This window comes from Carassius carassius, chromosome 2 (assembly GCF_963082965.1).
Source record: "Carassius carassius chromosome 2, fCarCar2.1, whole genome shotgun sequence".
In the NCBI taxonomy this organism is placed as follows: domain Eukaryota; kingdom Metazoa; phylum Chordata; class Actinopteri; order Cypriniformes; family Cyprinidae; genus Carassius; species Carassius carassius.
Genome location: NC_081756.1, coordinates 5,978,049 through 5,995,834, shown reverse-complemented (window position 1 = coordinate 5,995,834; position 17,786 = coordinate 5,978,049). Strand labels below are relative to the sequence as shown.

Sequence of the window (17,786 nt, the reverse complement as noted above, 5' to 3'; positions counted from 1 at the left end):
TGTTTCGTTTAATGGCGGGTGGCAACCAGCATTATGGTGCATTACCGCCACCTACTATGTTGGAGTGTGGGTCAGAGTTTTCCTTCCCTTGAGTAAAAAAATTAATAAATAATAATAAATACAGCTACTACTAGTAATAATACTAAAAATATTTCCTGTCCCTAAATTCTATTTATCAACCCAGTTTCTCTCAAGTAACAGAATAACTTCCCTACTTCAATATCAAAAACATTTTTTAAACTTAATTCTTCCTGGTCAAACTTTCTACTTTCCTCCCTTAATACTTCCCGCTCTCTATAGAATTTTTGACAATGAAGAATTACATGCTCAACTGACTCCTCTATTTGGCAGTGATCACACACTCCTGAAGGGTGCTTATTTATTAAGTACAAGGTTTTATTAAGCCTAGTATGTCCTACCCTTAGCCTTGTCAAAATGTTCTCCTCTTTATTGTTTCTTCTGGTTATCCTTCCTGTTCCCACATTTTGCTGTAATATATAGAGATGTCGCCCTGTGTTTCCTGTATCCCAACTGTTCTGCCATTCCTTAATGATGTTTCGTTTAATTATTCCTTTTGCTTCAGACTTACTGAGTGGAACGCACAAGACCTCCTCCTGCATCAGCGCCTGTTTTGCTAATGCATCCACATCTTCATTTCCTTTAATCCCTCTGTGTGCCGGAATCCACATAAATGTTACCTGCATGTTCATATTTTTAATTCTATACAATATTTCATAGATCTCATTTACTATATCTTGTCTGCTGTTAGATGTAAATGACTGCAGTGACATTAATGCAGAGCATGAATCAGTACATATAATAACTTTTTTAATTTGTAATTCTTCTACCTTCTCTAATGCTATTACGATTGCCACCATCTCAACTGTATACACTGATAGATGATCTGAAGTCCTTCTCTTACCAGAAACATGTAATGTAGGAATACTAAAACCAAAACCTGCTTTCCCTGTATTAGGATCCTTGGATCCATCAGTATATATTTGAACATATGTTTGATATAGTGTTTGTATTCTATCTTCCACCAGTACTGCTATATTTCCAAATCCTTTTTTACCCTGCATTTTTTCCAGGAAATATAAATCTACTGACACTGGAGGAAACAACCAAGGTGGTGTCACTGATAATGGCACTGTCGGGATATATCCACCTTGATTTAATGTCATGTCTTCAGCTATTTCTTCACATCTCCATGCAAAGCATCCCCGTTTAGCTCTTTCACTCTCCCAACATGGGAGAAGTATCTTAGTTGTAGGATGTCGATCCCCAGAATGCCCTTGTAAATTTATCCAGTAGTGCATCATTAACTGCTTACGTCTAATGTGTAACGGCATTTCCCCCATCTCAACCTGAAGAGCAGCCACAGGAGTTGTTTTCATAGCCCCACAGCATAGTCTTAGAGCTTGAGCTTGCACCACATCCAACTTTTTTAATGCCGTTTTTGCTGCCGATCCATAAGCAATGCACCCGTAATCTAATACTGATCTTATCAATGCTATATACACATTTTTACTAGCAGGCCTACTTGCCCCCCATTCTGACCCTGTTAAGCATCTCATCACATTTAGTATCTTTTTACACTTGGTATTTACCCTTCTGATATGTTCATTCCATGTTAACTTATCATCAAACCACATACCCAAAAACCTAAAAACTTTTACTTGCTCTATTTCTTGCCCATACATCTTTACCTTAGCTTCAACCCCTCTCTTTCTAGTGAAAAACACTGTCTTGGTTTTCCCAATTGCAAACTTAAATCCCCATGCAATTGACCATCTCTCCACCACATTAATTGCCTCTTGTATTTTACCTTTAATATGATTAATGTTCCTTCCCCTTTTCCATAAGGCTCCATCATCAGCAAACAGTGACTGTCCGATATCCCCCTGTACTTGTGAAAAAACATCATTAATCATTATGGAAAAGAGTATAGGGCTAATTACACTGCCCTGAGGAGTACCATTCTCTACCATGTATCTTCTTGAAACAGCTGTCCCTATTCTTACTTGTATACTTCTCTCATCCAAGAATCCCTTAATCCACTTATATGTTCTACCTCCTATTCCTATCATTTTTAATTTTATCATTACTCCCTCCTTCCAAACCATATCGTAGGCTTTTTCTACATCAAAGAACACTGCCATTACAGACTCTTTATTAACTTGAGCTTTCCTGATCTCGGTTTCCAAACACATAACAGGATCCATCGTTCCTCTACCCCTCCTAAATCCACTCTGATGAGGTGATAAAATTCCTCTACTTTCCATATAAAAAGATAATCTATCTGTAATGATCCTTTCCATTATCTTTCCTACATGTGATGTAAGTGCTATTGGTCTATAATTCATTGGGCTTGACAAATCTTTACCTGATTTCCTGATTGGAATAATTACTGCTTCTTTCCACCCAGCTGGCAATTTCCCTAAATCCCATACTTTATTATAAAACCCCAGCATTTTTTTAGATGCTAAAACACCTAAATGTTCTAACATTACATAGCAGATATCATCTTTACCCGGAGATGTTAATCCAGATCTTTTTATTGCCCTTCTCATTTCTTCCATTGTAATTGGTGCATTCATTATACTGTTACTATCCTCCCTTCTTTCAAGTAAATCTCCATATGCTAATCTTGTCATTGTCCTTCCTCTCTTGCCCTCCTCCGTTAAGTTATCGGAACTATGAATAAGAGTAAATGCCTTCGCTATCATCTCTGCCTTCTCCTGGTAAGACACTGCTGCTTCCTCCCCCATCTTCAATATTGGATACTTCCATTCCCTTCGAATTCCTTGCATACTCTTAATCATGTTCCACACATCTCCAACAGGTGTTGCTCTACCAATTTTGTTACAGAAAGTCTGCTAGCTTTGCTTTTTTGCTTTTCGTATAATTTTCCTAACCTTTGCTTGTGTTTCTTTATATTTAATCAAATTATGAAAATTATGTGTTTTTCTTAATAATCTGAGTGCTTTATTCCTTTCTTTCACTATTTTCCCACACTCCTCTGTCCACCAGGGAACTGCCTTTCTTTTCATTTTCCCTTTGCTTTTAGATATCGTTTCTTTAGCAACTTGTAGTATTGTTGTTCTAATATTTTTATCAATGTCCTCTATTTCCTCATTTAGATCTATTTTGTCCATTTCTAGCTCACACATATATTTATATCTTTCCCATTTTGCACTACTAAATATCCATTTCCCCACTAATTCCCTTTGATCCTTATTCATTTCCAATAAAACACTACACCATATTGGAAAATGATCACTACCTACCAATGATTCTTCAGCTAGATCCCACTCACATATTCCCGCTAAATTCCTAGAAACTAAAGTTAAATCTAATGCTGAGATGTTCCCTGTATGTACATCTATTCTAGTCCCTCTCCCATCATTTAAACACACCATGTTTCTCTCTTCTAACAATTCTTCTATAACCACACCATTTACATCTGTTTTTACTCCTCCCCATAACGTACTATGTGCATTAAAGTCACCACATACCACCACCTTATTACCATCCAACCCTACTATTTGTGTTATCTGCTCCAACTCTAATTTCCTACATGGATTATAATAATTTATAATTACACACTCTCCCTCATTTGTCCATATCACTACACTAACATATTCTTGTTCTTTCCCCCCTACACTCACTTCTCTGAATGAAATATCATTTCCAATAAATGTAGCGCATCCTCCCCCTACTCCATCCCCCCTATCACACCTTACAGAAGCATATCCATCTAATCTGAATTCTAAATTTGGTCTCAACCAAGTTTCCTGTACACAAATAATGTCTGGTTTATTGGGAAGATCATCAATGTACTTTTTTTTTAAATTCCTGTCCGTTGGCCATCAAGCTCCTAGCATTCCATTGTAGCAAGAGGACCATTATTAATACTATCCAGTCCCTACTTGCTCCTGGCTTGCTTGACTGTTTAGCTCATTCCTCACCTCCTCCCATGTCAGCTCCCTGATATCTAGGTGATGAATTGCTGCTTTTACAATTATTTGTATTCTCTCAGTTTTCGATTTAACCTCCATAGTTGCATTTATCACCCCTGCTATGAAAGTGACTAACTTCTTTAGATCAACCGTTACGATCTCTTCCTTATCTTGGTCTGGTACTCTTGTATTTTGTCTTTCCTCTCTGTTTCTTTCATCACTCTTACTAACCATTTTCACAGCTTCTGCATATGAGATCTTATTTTGAATTTTAGCTCGTTGTACTTCCATTTCCCTTCTCATCACCTCACATCCACCGTAAGCCACACTTTGACTACCCCCACAATTACAACACTTTGGTTGTTCGTGATTACAATGACCATACTCATGATCATCTCCACATCTTGCACACCTTCTTCTGCCTTTACATGTTATTGCTGTATGTCCAAACCTTTGACAGTTATAACACCTCATTGGCTTTGGAACATACTCTCTTACACTATAACTCAAAAAACCTAGTGTTACATTCTTTGGGAGTACTTCCTCCTCAAACTCCAGAATCACAAGCTCACTGTCCTTCCTCACTCCCTCCCGAGTTATCTGCATCCTTCGGACACCTTTTAGATGTCCTCCTTTAAGATTTGCTTTGATTTCCTCCATTGTAACCCCGACTGGTACCCCCCATATCACTCCCTTACTCCACATGTTTCCTCTTTCAATTTGACTTGTACTTATTACTTTAAACCTCCCAATTTCTTTAATCCTTCCAGCCCGCTCTCTCTGTTCTTCATTTTTACAACCGATCATTAGATTACCATCTCTCAACACCTTGGCTACTATAATATCTCCGACCTGGTTTCTCAATACAGTTGTTAATTTCACCGGACTTATTGACGAAATTCCCCTCTCCTCACCAAATCTCAATATGATTTTAAACTCTAGTCCTTTCATACCATTATCTTTTATTACTTTCCCATAATCCTCATTACTCCTTGCCCTTTTTGTACTGATCCCAGCAAAAGTGTTTCCTCTTTTGTCCCTCTTTTTTTTATCTTCTTGACTTATATCCATGACCTCTTTCCAAACTCCCACTTCCATACGCTCCTTTCTCCGAGAGACTCGTCTCTGCTCGTTATTCACGGGTTTCACCAACAAAACACAAAGTTGCTGAAGTTCCTCGCGCTCCCGAGGACCAAACGCTCTTTGTTGTTCATTACGTCTCGCAGCTTGATTTGACGTTTCAGTATTTTATTGTGTTTTTATAATTTGTAATTATTTTTTTTCAATATGGGTATATGTTTTTATAATACATTTTATTGGTTGCCAGAACGTCACAATAAAAAATATGGTAGCAACATTTTAGGTATTAGGACTTAACTTAGATTCACAAAAAAAAAAAAAACGTAGTTCATTAACTGAAGTACTGTTAATAAACCAGCATATTGAAGTACTAATATCTGTTTTGAACCTTAGTAATACTGATAACCACCAAAAACAGGTGGTGATGAGAAAGTCACATGATTAATCAAAGCTTATCACAAACAGCTCTTCCACAAGCTGAAAAGGATATATATATATATACATATATATGCGTTGCACAGACGCGCGCTGGATCTGCTGGGCGTTTGTGCTGATGGCGAGGTGAAATCAGGGGTAAGTCGTTAAACCTCACGAACTCCAGAAGTTATGTGAATTTATTAATATTTGTTCATGCAGTGTCTGCAGATCCACACACGCGGTTGTTACCTGTGTTACTGACAACAGTTTTGTTTTCCGTGAACGTTGCGTTAAATAACTGTTTATCAGCCAGTAGTTTTAACATCTTGAGTTTAAAACGTCAAAAGGTATGTAAACTTCATTTCCTTGTTTTCCTTTAAAACTGACTGTTGTGAGCTCTAATATTGTTTGCATGCATGCATTGCTGTTAAACCGCTAAATCATCCTTTATCATGGTTCATGTGTGTGAATGCGTGTAGTTGAAGCACTTTATACTTTGTTTACAATCAGACTGAATTCACATGGATTTCTTCATAAATTGATTAGTTTGAAACTGAATACATGCATGCATGGTTATTAAAGCATATACACATGATCTGCTGTTGTGGTCAGTCTGGGTTTATTGAAAAACACAGGAAGTGATGAAAGCAAGAGCTGTTTCCCCATATATAACCTTATTATTTCTGATCTAAAATCCACACCCAGGCCGCTTTGGAAGCACCATGGTCCTTGTTTTAATAACGTTATTGGAGAAACTTCCAGTGTTTAATCTTTTAGATGCCACAGACCCCCAAATACAATCATGCTTGTGTGAGGAACCCCATCCTAAAATTAAAAAAGCATCTGAATAGTATTTTTACATTTTGTTTCCACGGATCCCTCTACTGGCCTCCAGTTTGAAAAGCCCTGAACCCCTCAGTTGTCTCTTGTATTAAAGTCACCTCTCATTTAGGATGTAAGTTGAGCGGAGCTGCACACAGAAGTGTTGTTAACATTGATTTCTGCACTGTTGACATGTGATGGTTTCAGAGGAGAGATCCAGCATTTCTGTGGGTGTAAACCACTGTTTACATTAGGAAGAGCAGACATGCATCATGGCTTGTAGAAATCAAACCGCAGAGGAAACACTGTCATTGTATGTTTCTAATAGTGAGAAGTGCAGTGGGTGATCTTCATCAGCCCATCCTTCTTAAGACCGCTATGAAACTGATGTTCACACCTTCATTAGAGACAATTTTAATATTAAGCTTAGTATTTTTACAAGCTTATGTTTAATAACTTCAGGCCTGAGTGACTTGAAGTGGATGAACATGTATTTCATGAGGGTGGATCCGTGGGGTTAATGTAAGCGTAAAGCACATGAAAACTGTCATGAGATGCCTGGAACTGCATTTTCCAAAAGCATTGTTAGAAGCTGGCTTCAACCCTGAACATTTTACCCCAAAAATATACATCTCTCTCTTTTTTTTGTGTGTCATTAACTGTGCAAATTAAGCACACTGAAAAAAAGTGGTGTAGAAAAATGTAAATGCAGAAATTGCTAGTAAATTTCACAATGGATTACAAAAAATGGCAAGGGACATAAAAATAAGTGTGCAAAATTTAATGCGAATGAAATGCTATTTTCTTGTAAAACAGTCTAAAAATCTTAGACAACTTGGCTTTTCTTTTTTATATATATATATATATATATATATAAAATTAATGCTGTAAGGATTATATATTAATTACAATGAGATAGATAGGTTGATTGTTTGATTATTTCGGAAATGTGCTCAATTGTGATTAAGTTGCAACACCTAAATAAATAAATAAATATTCATTTTTATATATTAATATTTATTATAGCTTGGATGCATTAATGTCGAGTCACTCTTCAAGTCCTGAACGCTGTATTCGTCCTCCTGGAAAACATCCACACATGCGTTTGCAGTTTAATACAGTCTTGCGCTCCTTCAGTTTTCCACCGATCTCACGCACCACATCACAATTTCTCTCTTCTGTTTGGATGACACGCGAGTCAGTGTGTTCACAACCACTGCAGTTCATTTAACTACAACTAATGACCGCAGTAAGATGGAGCGACAGCATTTACCACATGTAGTTTAGAATAAAAATCAGGTTTTATTGAGCTTCAGCCTTAAACCTGAACAAGGGCACAGACTCTGCTAATATTTGTTTATGGCTAAACAAAGGAAGGTAGCGTGAGTCGGAACGGAGAGTAAGCAGCACTTCAAGTTTACAGTATTGTGAGAATGAAGAGGAGGGGGAAGGTACATTTAAACAGATAATAGGAAGGAAAGGAAGGCCATTTGTTCACTGTATTGCAAGATGTAGATGAGTTTGTTTCTTCATCAGATGTGGAGAACTGTAGTGTGCATCACTTGCTCAGCGAATGGGTGCCGTCAGAATGAGTCTAAACAGATGATAAAAACAATAATCCACAATTAATCCACACCACTCCAGTTAGTTAATGTCTAGAGAAGACAACAACTGTGTGTTTCTGTCCTGACTTTCTAGGTTGGAAACACGTAAAGTACAAAATGATGCTGGAAAAGAATTGATATTGAACATGTTATAATTGTGTATGTTGACTGTATTTAGTTTGTGTACATTTCATGCCCTATTGATGAATAATAGTGATGAAACTTGCCAGAAAATATAACGGATTATATTGATTTATCATAAAACAGAATTACATTTCCCATCATTTTCTGTGACAAGCCAGAAATATAAACCGCACAAACCAAATACCAAACTAAACATAACTAAAGCACAACCTTCGCTCTTTATTTTGTTGCATTAGTGCCGGTGTTCTTCTTGTACTTGCTTTTTTTTTTTTTTTTTAATTGCTTTTATAATATTATAATTCTTTTGAAGACTCTTCTCTTTTCCAGGACTTGTGAACTTCATTGGCCGCTGATCAAATAAATGATATCCAACATCTTCCCCACTGATTCAAGATCAACAGATTTCATCTAGTCCTCATTTCCTGGGTTGTGATTGGCTCGTCTCCTCCCCTTCCTCCATTCTCATTGGCTATCTGAGATTACGTCCTGTGTTAGTCTGCCAGTCACAGTAAAGCGGGCGAGAACATGGAGCCCATTTATGCCTCAGGAATGGCAGCAAAGCTGCGGAGTCAGTGGGACCGGGGTGCAGGTTTGGGACAGAACCACAATGCCATGAAGTACTTAGGCCAAGATTATGGTTCACTCAGGGCCCAATGCCAAAAGACCAGCACCCTGTTTGAAGACCCTCTGTTCCCAGCCAGCACCTCTTCTCTGGGATTCGATGAGTTGAGTTCACAATCCTACAAGATGTATGGTGTGCGGTGGATGAGACCGAAGGTGAGCTGACCGTGAAGGTTGAGGCGGTCAAATGCGTGGTCTTGCCTTTGTTTACTACAACTACTTTGTTTATACTTGTTACTTCCTGTTACTTCTCTTCCAATTGCCTTATTTCATCGGAATAGTTTACACCAAAATGAAAATGCACTCGCTGTCAAATCATCCAAGTTCTTGATGAGTTTATTTCTCCATTTGAATTGGAGAAATGTAGCATTAAACCAATGGATTCTCTGCAGTGAATGGGTGCCGTCAGAATGAGTCCAAACAGCTGATAAAAACATCACGGTAATCCACACCACTCCAGTCCATCAGTTAATGTCTTGAAGCCAAATGATGTGTGTTTGTAAAACAAATCCATTATGTTTTAACTTCAAACCATTGCGTCCAAAATAAGAGTCCATAATTTATAATAATGCTTCCTCTGGTGAAAGAGTATATCTCGTCTGAATCAGGAAAGAAATCTGCACAGATCAAGCACTTTTTACAAGACCGAACAGGAGTCAGTGGGTGTATTTTGTTGTGAGAGACAACAGAGGATGTACTTTTTCACTGTAGGAACTCTCATTCTGACGGCACCCATTCACTCCAGAGCATTCATTGGTGAGCAACTGATGCAATGCTACATTTCTCCAAATCTATTCAGAATTTTGGGTGAACTATTCTTTTAATAACGCTCGACTTCTGCCATCACATGTTCATGGCTTTCTTTATGCTCTTTACACATCTGAACATTTGAGTGCACTTCAGGATGTGACGGGTCACCTCTACAGTCGACGTCCCGCAGGATTTCATGTCTTCTAGTCAGTACATCAATGCACGGTTTTACATAACCACATCATGTGCCTGTTGCTATGTTTGTATCTACAGTTGAAATGATTTGTCAGGAAAAATGTTAAATCTAATCCAGCGTCACCTGTGTGTGTTTTCAGGAGATTTGTAAGAGTCCCCAGTTCATCATCGATGGAGCGACTCGTACTGACATCTGTCAGGGAGCTCTGGGTGAGTCTGTCTGTCATCGTCTAGAGACCAGGAGTCTTTTACCACACTTCAACCTCAACCAGATGTTCATTTACTACAGCTAACACTCACTACTTTTTTTTATTTTTATTTGAAGCTCAAAAAGAGCTTTTTCACTGCCACTTTTAATCTGTTTAATGTGAATTCACTCAAAAATGTAATTTATTTTTTAACAGTAGAGTGCATATAAAATTAATTCATTAGGAATATTTTAACATCTTCCAACAGCAGATGTACTGTTTGTGGCAATTATTTTATCAGCGACTATAAATACAGACCAGATTGATAGATAGGCGCTTAATACACTTCACTATTTAACATTTACAATTACTTTTACTGAAATAAAACCGCAGCAACAACTAAAAACTCAATCTCTCATCGTGGGCCACATTATATTCAGATAATGTTTCAACGACAGATTCTTGCAGTTTTCGCTCAGATATATTGATTATGTGTTGGTCTGCTCTGGTGTGTTTCTCAGGGGACTGCTGGTTGCTGGCGGCCATCGCGTCTCTGACTCTAAACGAGGAGCTCCTGCACCGCGTGGTGCCACAGGGACAGAGCTTTGACACCGGCTACGCTGGAATATTTCACTTTCAGGTACATCCGTGTGACCACTGCTAGAACATTAGCTCAGATCTAGGGTCTAGAGTATACTTCTGTACTGCACTTTTACTAGTAAAGCTTTCAAAAGAGGTTTTTGCATTTTTGTTTCAACATCGCTTTCAGCAAACGGTTCCAAAAAGAATCAGTTTTTTGTTAGTTTGAAGAAAAAGAACCTTGGAAAGATTCCATGGATGGTAAAGGTTCTTAAAGGGGTCATATGATGCTCATTATTTTGTGCATTTGGTGTAACGGAGTATGTTGACATGCTTTAATGTTCAGAGAAAACATTACTTTTCATATTATTAAAATAATGAAGACCGTGTAAGGCAGTCTGCTCAATCTGTTCCTCATGTGGGGCATCGCTAGTGTTCGTGTTCGTGTGTGTGTGTGTCAGTGTGTTCGTTTCGGTCTCCGTGAGTCCTGGGGAGGGCAGAGGTGCTCACTGCTGTTCAAATAACCTCAGTGAAGTGAGGAAGTCACACAGCATGCCTACATTCTGTACAATTTGTACAGGCGGCAAAGGACAACACAATCTAAAATCCAGCTTATTTGGGAAATACCATAGCACTGAATAGAAATATTAATGGAACTTAGTATTTACATACTATTTAATATCATGTTTGTACTGTGGTGCATGTCCGAAATACTTCTGTGCAGAACCCTGAACTGCTAAATATGTCAAACAGCTGTTTGGCTCATCTGGGACTCATTTAGATTAAATTAGGAGCAAAACTGTATTGACCGTGTACAACCTAATTATGAGAGAGGGAGAGAACATCACAGACGGGAAGAAGGCCACAGTGTGTTTGAAACCATTAAGGAGTGAATCTCACGTTGGGTCATTTTCGACTCCAAAATCATAAAGAAACTGTTTTGTGTAAAGACAATTACGTACATGTTTGTTCATCACGATGATCTTGACTGAGTGTATATGAAACCGAACCCCTCTCGGTGTAGTTCTGGCAGTTCGGCGAGTGGGTGGAAGTGGTGATTGACGACCGGTTGCCCGTGAAGGATGGGACGCTGTTGTTCGTTCACTCGGACGAGGGAGGAGAGTTCTGGAGCACTCTGCTGGAGAAGGCCTACGCCAAGTACGATCATCTGAACTGTACCTGTCAATCAAATACTAGTAATCTGCATTTATTAAGCCCATTGTTCATCAGGTTGAACGGCTGTTATGAGGCTCTGCAGGGCGGCAGCACGTGTGAGGCCTTTGAGGATTTCACAGGAGGAGTCTCCGAGGTGTACAAGTTAAAGAAAGCTCCCGCTGACCTCTTCAGCATCATCGGCCGAGCCATCGAGAGAGGATCACTGCTGGGCTGCTCCATAGATGTGAGCGCTGAGTCTTTTAACACCGCTGCAAAAACTGGTGATGTTTGAAAATGGGTTAGTTAACCCTTAACCTTTAAATGATGAAGCTGCAACCCTGAACTGCAGCGCTAAATGTGTTTTTAGGTTTCACTAGAATGAACAGACAACCAATCAGAAACAGCCTAATTAAATATTCATGAGCATTGTACAGTCGCAGAGACTTTAATGGGCTGTATTTAGTTTGTGGGAAATGGTCAGTTTTGTGCATTAATGATAAACACGCTTTCTTTTTCAAATTACATGGCCAAATGGTTAACAGATCACATGTATAGCACTTGTCCAATCAGTTATTAAAAAAATTAACTAAATGCCTACAAAGGATGATTAATTTCTAACTCAGGGTTTGGAATGATGTGTGAAAACCTTTGAATGTATTTTTGTTCAGACATTTTTACAAACAAGCAAATGTTGAAAGGATCAATGATATTTTAAATGTATTTATTTAATTACCTTTTTAAGTTTGTATTTGTATTTTTTCATTTTAGCTTAATTTAGAAATGTTGTTGTCTTTTACTTTTATATTTTACATTTCTATGTATTTTTGTTTAGTTTATTTAGGTGCAAAGGCAACATTAAATGTTTCTTATTTTTATGATTTTTTTTTTCAAAGTTACGTTTTCATTTAAATTTAATTTAAAAATAACATTTAAATTGTCAAAGATGACGAAGATGCCATTTTTATTAGATGTTTAAAAAATATATTTCTAGTTAGCTTTCATTTTTAATTCATTTAGATTTAGTAATTTTAATGCTTCAACTAAAACCCAAGTTAATTGCCAGGGCAATGTTTATAATTTGTTTAACATGCAATATATTTTATCTCGGCTTTCAATAACCAAAAATACTTTTAAATAGTTGTCCTTATCAATAATAACACTGGTTCGGATGATTCTTTTGCTTCTCATATTAGATATTAAACATCCTGTATTGGTGATGGTGATCAGTATCAGTGTCTGAGTGCATTACACGTCTTTTTCTTCTCAAGATCTCCAGTGAGTTTGACATGGAGGCGGTGACCTTCAAGAAGCTGGTCAAAGGTCACGCGTACTCGGTGACCGGAGCAGAAGAGGTGAGCCAGACACCTAAACACGAAGACATAGTAAAAATATTACTATACATGTCTTTCTGTGAAAGTTCCCAGGGAATGCATGGATGCATAATGGTAACATGAAATCAAAATAGACTTAGTTTTTTATCTCAACGGATGTTTCTGGTCTTGTTGTGCATTTTTGATCAATGCATGTTATTCCAGATGGTAAATGACTTATTAAACAGAAATCTGAATGATGTGTGGATCAGGTGTTGTACAGAGGGATCAGGACTAAACTGATGCGCATCAGGAACCCGTGGGGTGGAGTGGAGTGGACGGGAGCCTGGAGTGACAAGTGAGAATCACACCATTGATGCTTCGTTCACACTGCGTTTGACTGAGATGTGATTGTTCTGATGACCGATCTGACGTGTGTGTGTGTTCAGCTCTCTGGAATGGGACCACATAGACGGCACGACCCGGGGCAGATTACATAACCGCAGCGAGGACGGAGAGTTCTGGTGAGTGGATCAGAGACGATCAGAGGAGAATAGCAGTTAGTTTCTACTGATACTAGTGGAAAAACTCCCCACAGCTCTTTAGCAACAGCACAGCAACACCCAATAAAGTCAAAACCCTAGAAACCACACTGAACACCAGATGAAAGACCTGTAAATGCCATGTGAACCGAACACTTTAGCAAGCTTTCGATTCACCTGAACCGCTCCGGTGTGTCCCCGGGTCTCTCTCTCTCTCTCTGTCAGGATGTCGTTCATAGATTTCCTGCATGAGTTCAGTCAGTTGGAGATCTGTAACCTGACGGCCGACGCTATCGCTGAGAGTCATTTGAAGAAGTGGAGCACGTCACTGTATCACGGCGAGTGGAGGAGAGGAAGCACGGCCGGCGGATGCAGGAACTTCCCAGGTACAGCGGCTCCAGGGGACGGGAATGATGAAGGGGTCAGTGACGAGGACAAATCCTCATCTGCTGTCTGTTTCTGTGAACCACAGCCACGTTCTGGATCAACCCTCAGTTCAAGGTGACCCTCGAACACCCAGATTCCCCCGACCAGTCGGCGTGCAGCTTCCTGGTGGCGCTGATGCAGAAGGACCACAGGAAGAAGCGGAGAGAAGGACAGGACATGGAGACCATTGGATTCGACATTTTTGAGGTCAGCACTCGGGTCGTTTTCACTTAACTTTAAGTTTGTGTTCATGTGTTTTTGACTCTTTGTTTGATTTATTCTTTTCTGATTGTTTGCTTTTTTTTTTTTCCTCTTTATTTTTACAGGTGCCAAGAGAGGTACGATTTTAATATGCATGTTAATGAATGATGTTCGTTTGAGTTAACTCTGTGTTTCTGTGTGTGTGTGCGGTTGTGCTCAGTTCATGGGGAAGTCAGGTGTTCATCTGAAGGAGGATTTCTTCCTGAATCACAAGTCCAGAGCTCGCTCTGGGCCCTTCCTTAACCTGCGCGAGGTGAGCTCACGCTTCCAGCTGCCCGCCGGCGAGTACATCATCGTACCCTCCACATTCGAGCCGCAGAAAGAGGGCGACTTCGTGCTCCGAGTTTTCTCTGAGAAACCTGCCAACTCCGAGTAAGTCCTGCATGCACTTACTGGTCCAGCTGTTCCTATCAGGGTCCAAATTAACAGGAGGTCATGAAGACTTCATTAACTATGCACTATTTCCTATAATTTTATCCTATTTGCATATTGTGTTTAGCGGTTTTAACTGTTGCATATGCGCAACAAACAGCGTAGCTCATACTGCCACACAAAGCATCAAATATTAGAAAATTAAATATTGCATTGCATAGGTTTTGTTTTATAGGCCTTAAATTTGTTCATTTCTGGAATTGCAAAAAAAAAACATAACAAACCAAAAAAGAAACACATTACAAGTAAACTTTTAACTCGTGCTTGTCTTTTTGTTTTTTTACAAATATCCCCGAAAAAGGCAATTGCTCTTACTTTGCAAATTGAACCAATATTTTGCAATTATTCTGACGTAATGGTCTATTTTATTTTTATTTATTTACTCAAAAAAAAAATGCTGAGCATTAATTTTTTACCTTAATTAAATCCTGCCACTATAGCGCTCGTTCTAATGCTGAAAAACCCTGAGCAGTCTGTTCATCCAGTGAAGAAAGAGTTCACTGGCTGATAGTAGTTTTCTTTCTTTACCCTTCAGAGAAATGGATGATAAAGTCACAGCTGATATTCGTGAAGAGGTGAGCCGATCGCATCAACACACTACACACTCCTGTTTATTAGCAATAAGATAAGAGCGATTGCACTATATAATAACTACAGAATATTCTCAGTGAAGGATAGATATTAGGCACAACACACAGTAGTATTCACTGCTAAAACATTTCCTGCTATAAAATGAGGCTCTGTCTCTTGCTCACTTTAGCAACGTCTGGACGAGAGTCATATTGACGCCGGGTTTAAGAGTCTCTTCCTACAGCTGGCCGGAGAGGTGAGAGACTCATGTATACATGCATGGTAATATTTAAGGAATCACCTGTGCATTTGTTTTCTAGGACATGGAGATCAGCACAACGGAGCTGCAGACCATCCTGAACCGAATCATCAGCAAACGTGAGATTTAAGTTCCATTGTATGATATACATGTTTCTGTAGAAGCCAAACGTCTGTCGTCTCGTTCTCGCAATGCATTCAAATCATTATTGAATCTGAAAACTGGTCTTTATTCACAGATAAAGATGTAAAGACTGATGGGTTCTGTAAGGAGTCGTGCCGCAGCATGGTCAACCTCATGGACGTATCCTTTACATACACTGACACTGCAGTCTCTCGCAGTATTTGTCTGTCTCACTCTGATTGTCCTTGACATGTTTTCAGACGGACGGCAACGGGAAGCTCGGACTCGTGGAGTTTCACGTGCTGTGGGAAAAGATCAAACACTACCTGGTGAGACGGTGTGATATTATTTTATATTCATGTATTTTTAAAGGTAGTCTTTAGTGAGTGCTCTTATGATTGGTTAGTCTGGGCAACACAGCAGCTCATTAAACATGCAAACAGGTCGGCCAATCACAAGAGAGCTCCTTTACATACAAGAGCAGAAGCAGCAACAAGTTTCTTTCTAAGGGTCATAGAGAAGCTACAAAGTGCTCATACACAACCATGCTAAAACCATAAAATCATTACTTGAAATATGCTTTAAGAAATACTCATGGCATGATTTTAAATTCCAGTTGCTGACTTTTAAATGTCCTTGCACCTTTCTTCCTCTCATATGTTCACAGCAAATCTTCAGAGAGCATGACTGGGATAAATCTGGCACTATGAGCTCTTATGAGATGAGAAAAGCTCTGGACGCAGCAGGTTCACTCCACTAAACACTCTTCTTGGGTCTGTTCTGCTCCTGTCTGTGCCCTGACTCGGTTTCTCTCTCTGTCCAGGTTTTAAGCTGAACAATCAATTATTCCAGCTGATCATCTTTCGGTACTCGGAGGAAGATCTGTGTGTGGATTTCGACAACTTTGTCACCTGTTTAGTGCGACTGGAGACCATGTTCAGTGAGTCACCATGTCATGCCAAACAAATGGGGTTATGGGGTCTAAAATCTTTTTTTTTTTTTTTTTTTTTTTTAATTCAGTATTGTGCAAGGATAATTAAGGATTTATGTAAAAAATGCATACACTGCTGTTAAAAAGTAAAAAAAAAATTCACAGAAATATGAAGCCACAACCGTTTTAAAGTTAATAATCAATGTTTTCTAATAATATAATATTGGAATGATTTCTGAAGGATCATGTGACACTGAAGACTTCAGTAATGATGCTGAAAATACAGCTTTGATCACAGGAATAAATTACAGTTTAACATATAATCACATAGCAAACAGTTATTTTAAATAGTAAAAATATTTCATAATATTATAGATTTATAATGTATTTCTTGATTGTATTTATCTGTCAAAAACATTTTGGAAATCTTTCTGGCTCCTAACTTTTGAACTGTAGTGTATAGAGATGTGTGTAATTAAGTGTTCTGCTGTTATTGATAACAAAGTTATCAGGACAATCTGAGACGTTTGTTTTAATAGAGACCTTCAAGGCGCTGGACACAGACGCTGATGGATTCATATCGCTCACCTTCTTTCAGGTTTGACTTACATGAACATTTCAACACATGCAAACACACAGACATGTAGAGAGCGTGTATGAGCCTGTTTGAGATCTCTGAATGTGTGAATAACATGTCTTTGCAGTGTCAGTCGAGCAGTCACATTCTTCCACAAACTATGCTTCTGGTTTAATACGGTCTCTTTTCTCTCTCTCTGTTTCGCAGTGGATCTCTCTGACCATGTTTGCCTGAAGTGAACAGGTTTTCTCCGTTTGTCTGCACTGAGACTGTCTTGGCTTCAGCAGTCCTGCCATCTGAAGAGTGCCTTCCTTTTTACACTTCTGTAATGTATTTCTGAGGGTTAAACAGCCTTGATAAAGCAACCCTGTTTACACTGGGCCAAACGCATCTCTAAAGCCAAGAGAAAACCATTTGCAGTACGCCTTAGCATTTGTGGATCAAGCTGCATGTAAACTCGTTTACACCTTTCTGTGCCTGTTTCAATCAATCTTTATTTTGTTCCTTCAATATTTCATGTTCATGAGCTGCGTATCTTTCCGTGAATGTCTTATTTGAATGTTGTAGGCATAAGGAATGCTGTATTAGCATGTAGATCGAACCCAGCTTGACTTAATGCATGTGATTTGGGTCGGACTGAATTTCATGCATGCAGCTTTTTTATGAGACCAACTTCTTAAGATGAACTGAAAAACTATAGGATCTTTTAACGAATTCATAAAACCCTCATGCATTCCTTTAGTTCTGTTTACATGAGCAATGCAAAGCGTCCATTCAGTAAAATCTGGACAGGAGCAACAGAACTGGGAACAGACTCGGTCATATTTTCATACGCAGA

General features: G+C 38.8%; 1 protein-coding gene across 4 annotated transcripts; it reads left to right on the top strand.

Moving 5' to 3' along the window:
• The first annotated feature begins 5,552 nt into the window (after positions 1–5,552).
• On the top strand, positions 5,553–17,650 carry LOC132100824 (calpain-1 catalytic subunit-like). Of its 4 annotated transcripts, none has more exons than XM_059505829.1 (21): positions 5,553–5,615; positions 8,442–8,806; positions 9,736–9,805; positions 10,305–10,423; positions 11,387–11,520; positions 11,593–11,761; positions 12,786–12,869; positions 13,100–13,185; positions 13,277–13,351; positions 13,595–13,755; positions 13,842–14,014; positions 14,217–14,428; positions 15,024–15,063; positions 15,249–15,314; positions 15,379–15,436; positions 15,556–15,620; positions 15,701–15,769; positions 16,108–16,186; positions 16,264–16,380; positions 16,911–16,969; positions 17,156–17,650. In XM_059505829.1, exons 2-21 carry the CDS (start codon positions 8,555–8,557, stop codon positions 17,180–17,182), a joined length of 2,115 nt encoding a protein of 704 aa, XP_059361812.1. In that variant the 5' UTR covers positions 5,553–5,615; positions 8,442–8,554; the 3' UTR covers positions 17,183–17,650. The 4 variants fall into 4 exon arrangements, with proteins under 4 accessions (XP_059361812.1, XP_059361811.1, XP_059361810.1 ...); XM_059505828.1 differs by having other exon boundaries at positions 5,579–5,615; positions 8,423–8,806; XM_059505827.1 differs by lacking the exon at positions 5,553–5,615 and adding an exon at positions 14,122–14,133 and having other exon boundaries at positions 8,405–8,806; positions 13,842–14,002.
• The last annotated feature ends 136 nt before the right edge of the window (positions 17,651–17,786 follow it).

What these genes read in the sequence shown, in the direction of transcription:
- LOC132100824 (XM_059505829.1), top strand. Translation starts at nt 8,555, where the DNA reads ATGGAGCCCATTTATGCCTCAGGAATGGCAGCAAAGCTGCGGAGTCAG. An exon ending in CATCTGTCAGGGAGCTCTGG is followed by an intron (nt 9,806 to 10,304) that starts GTGAGTCTGTCT and finishes TGTGTTTCTCAG; the next exon opens with GGGACTGCTGGTTGCTGGCG. An exon ending in AAAAGCTCTGGACGCAGCAG is followed by an intron (nt 16,187 to 16,263) that starts GTTCACTCCACT and finishes CTCTCTGTCCAG; the next exon opens with GTTTTAAGCTGAACAATCAA.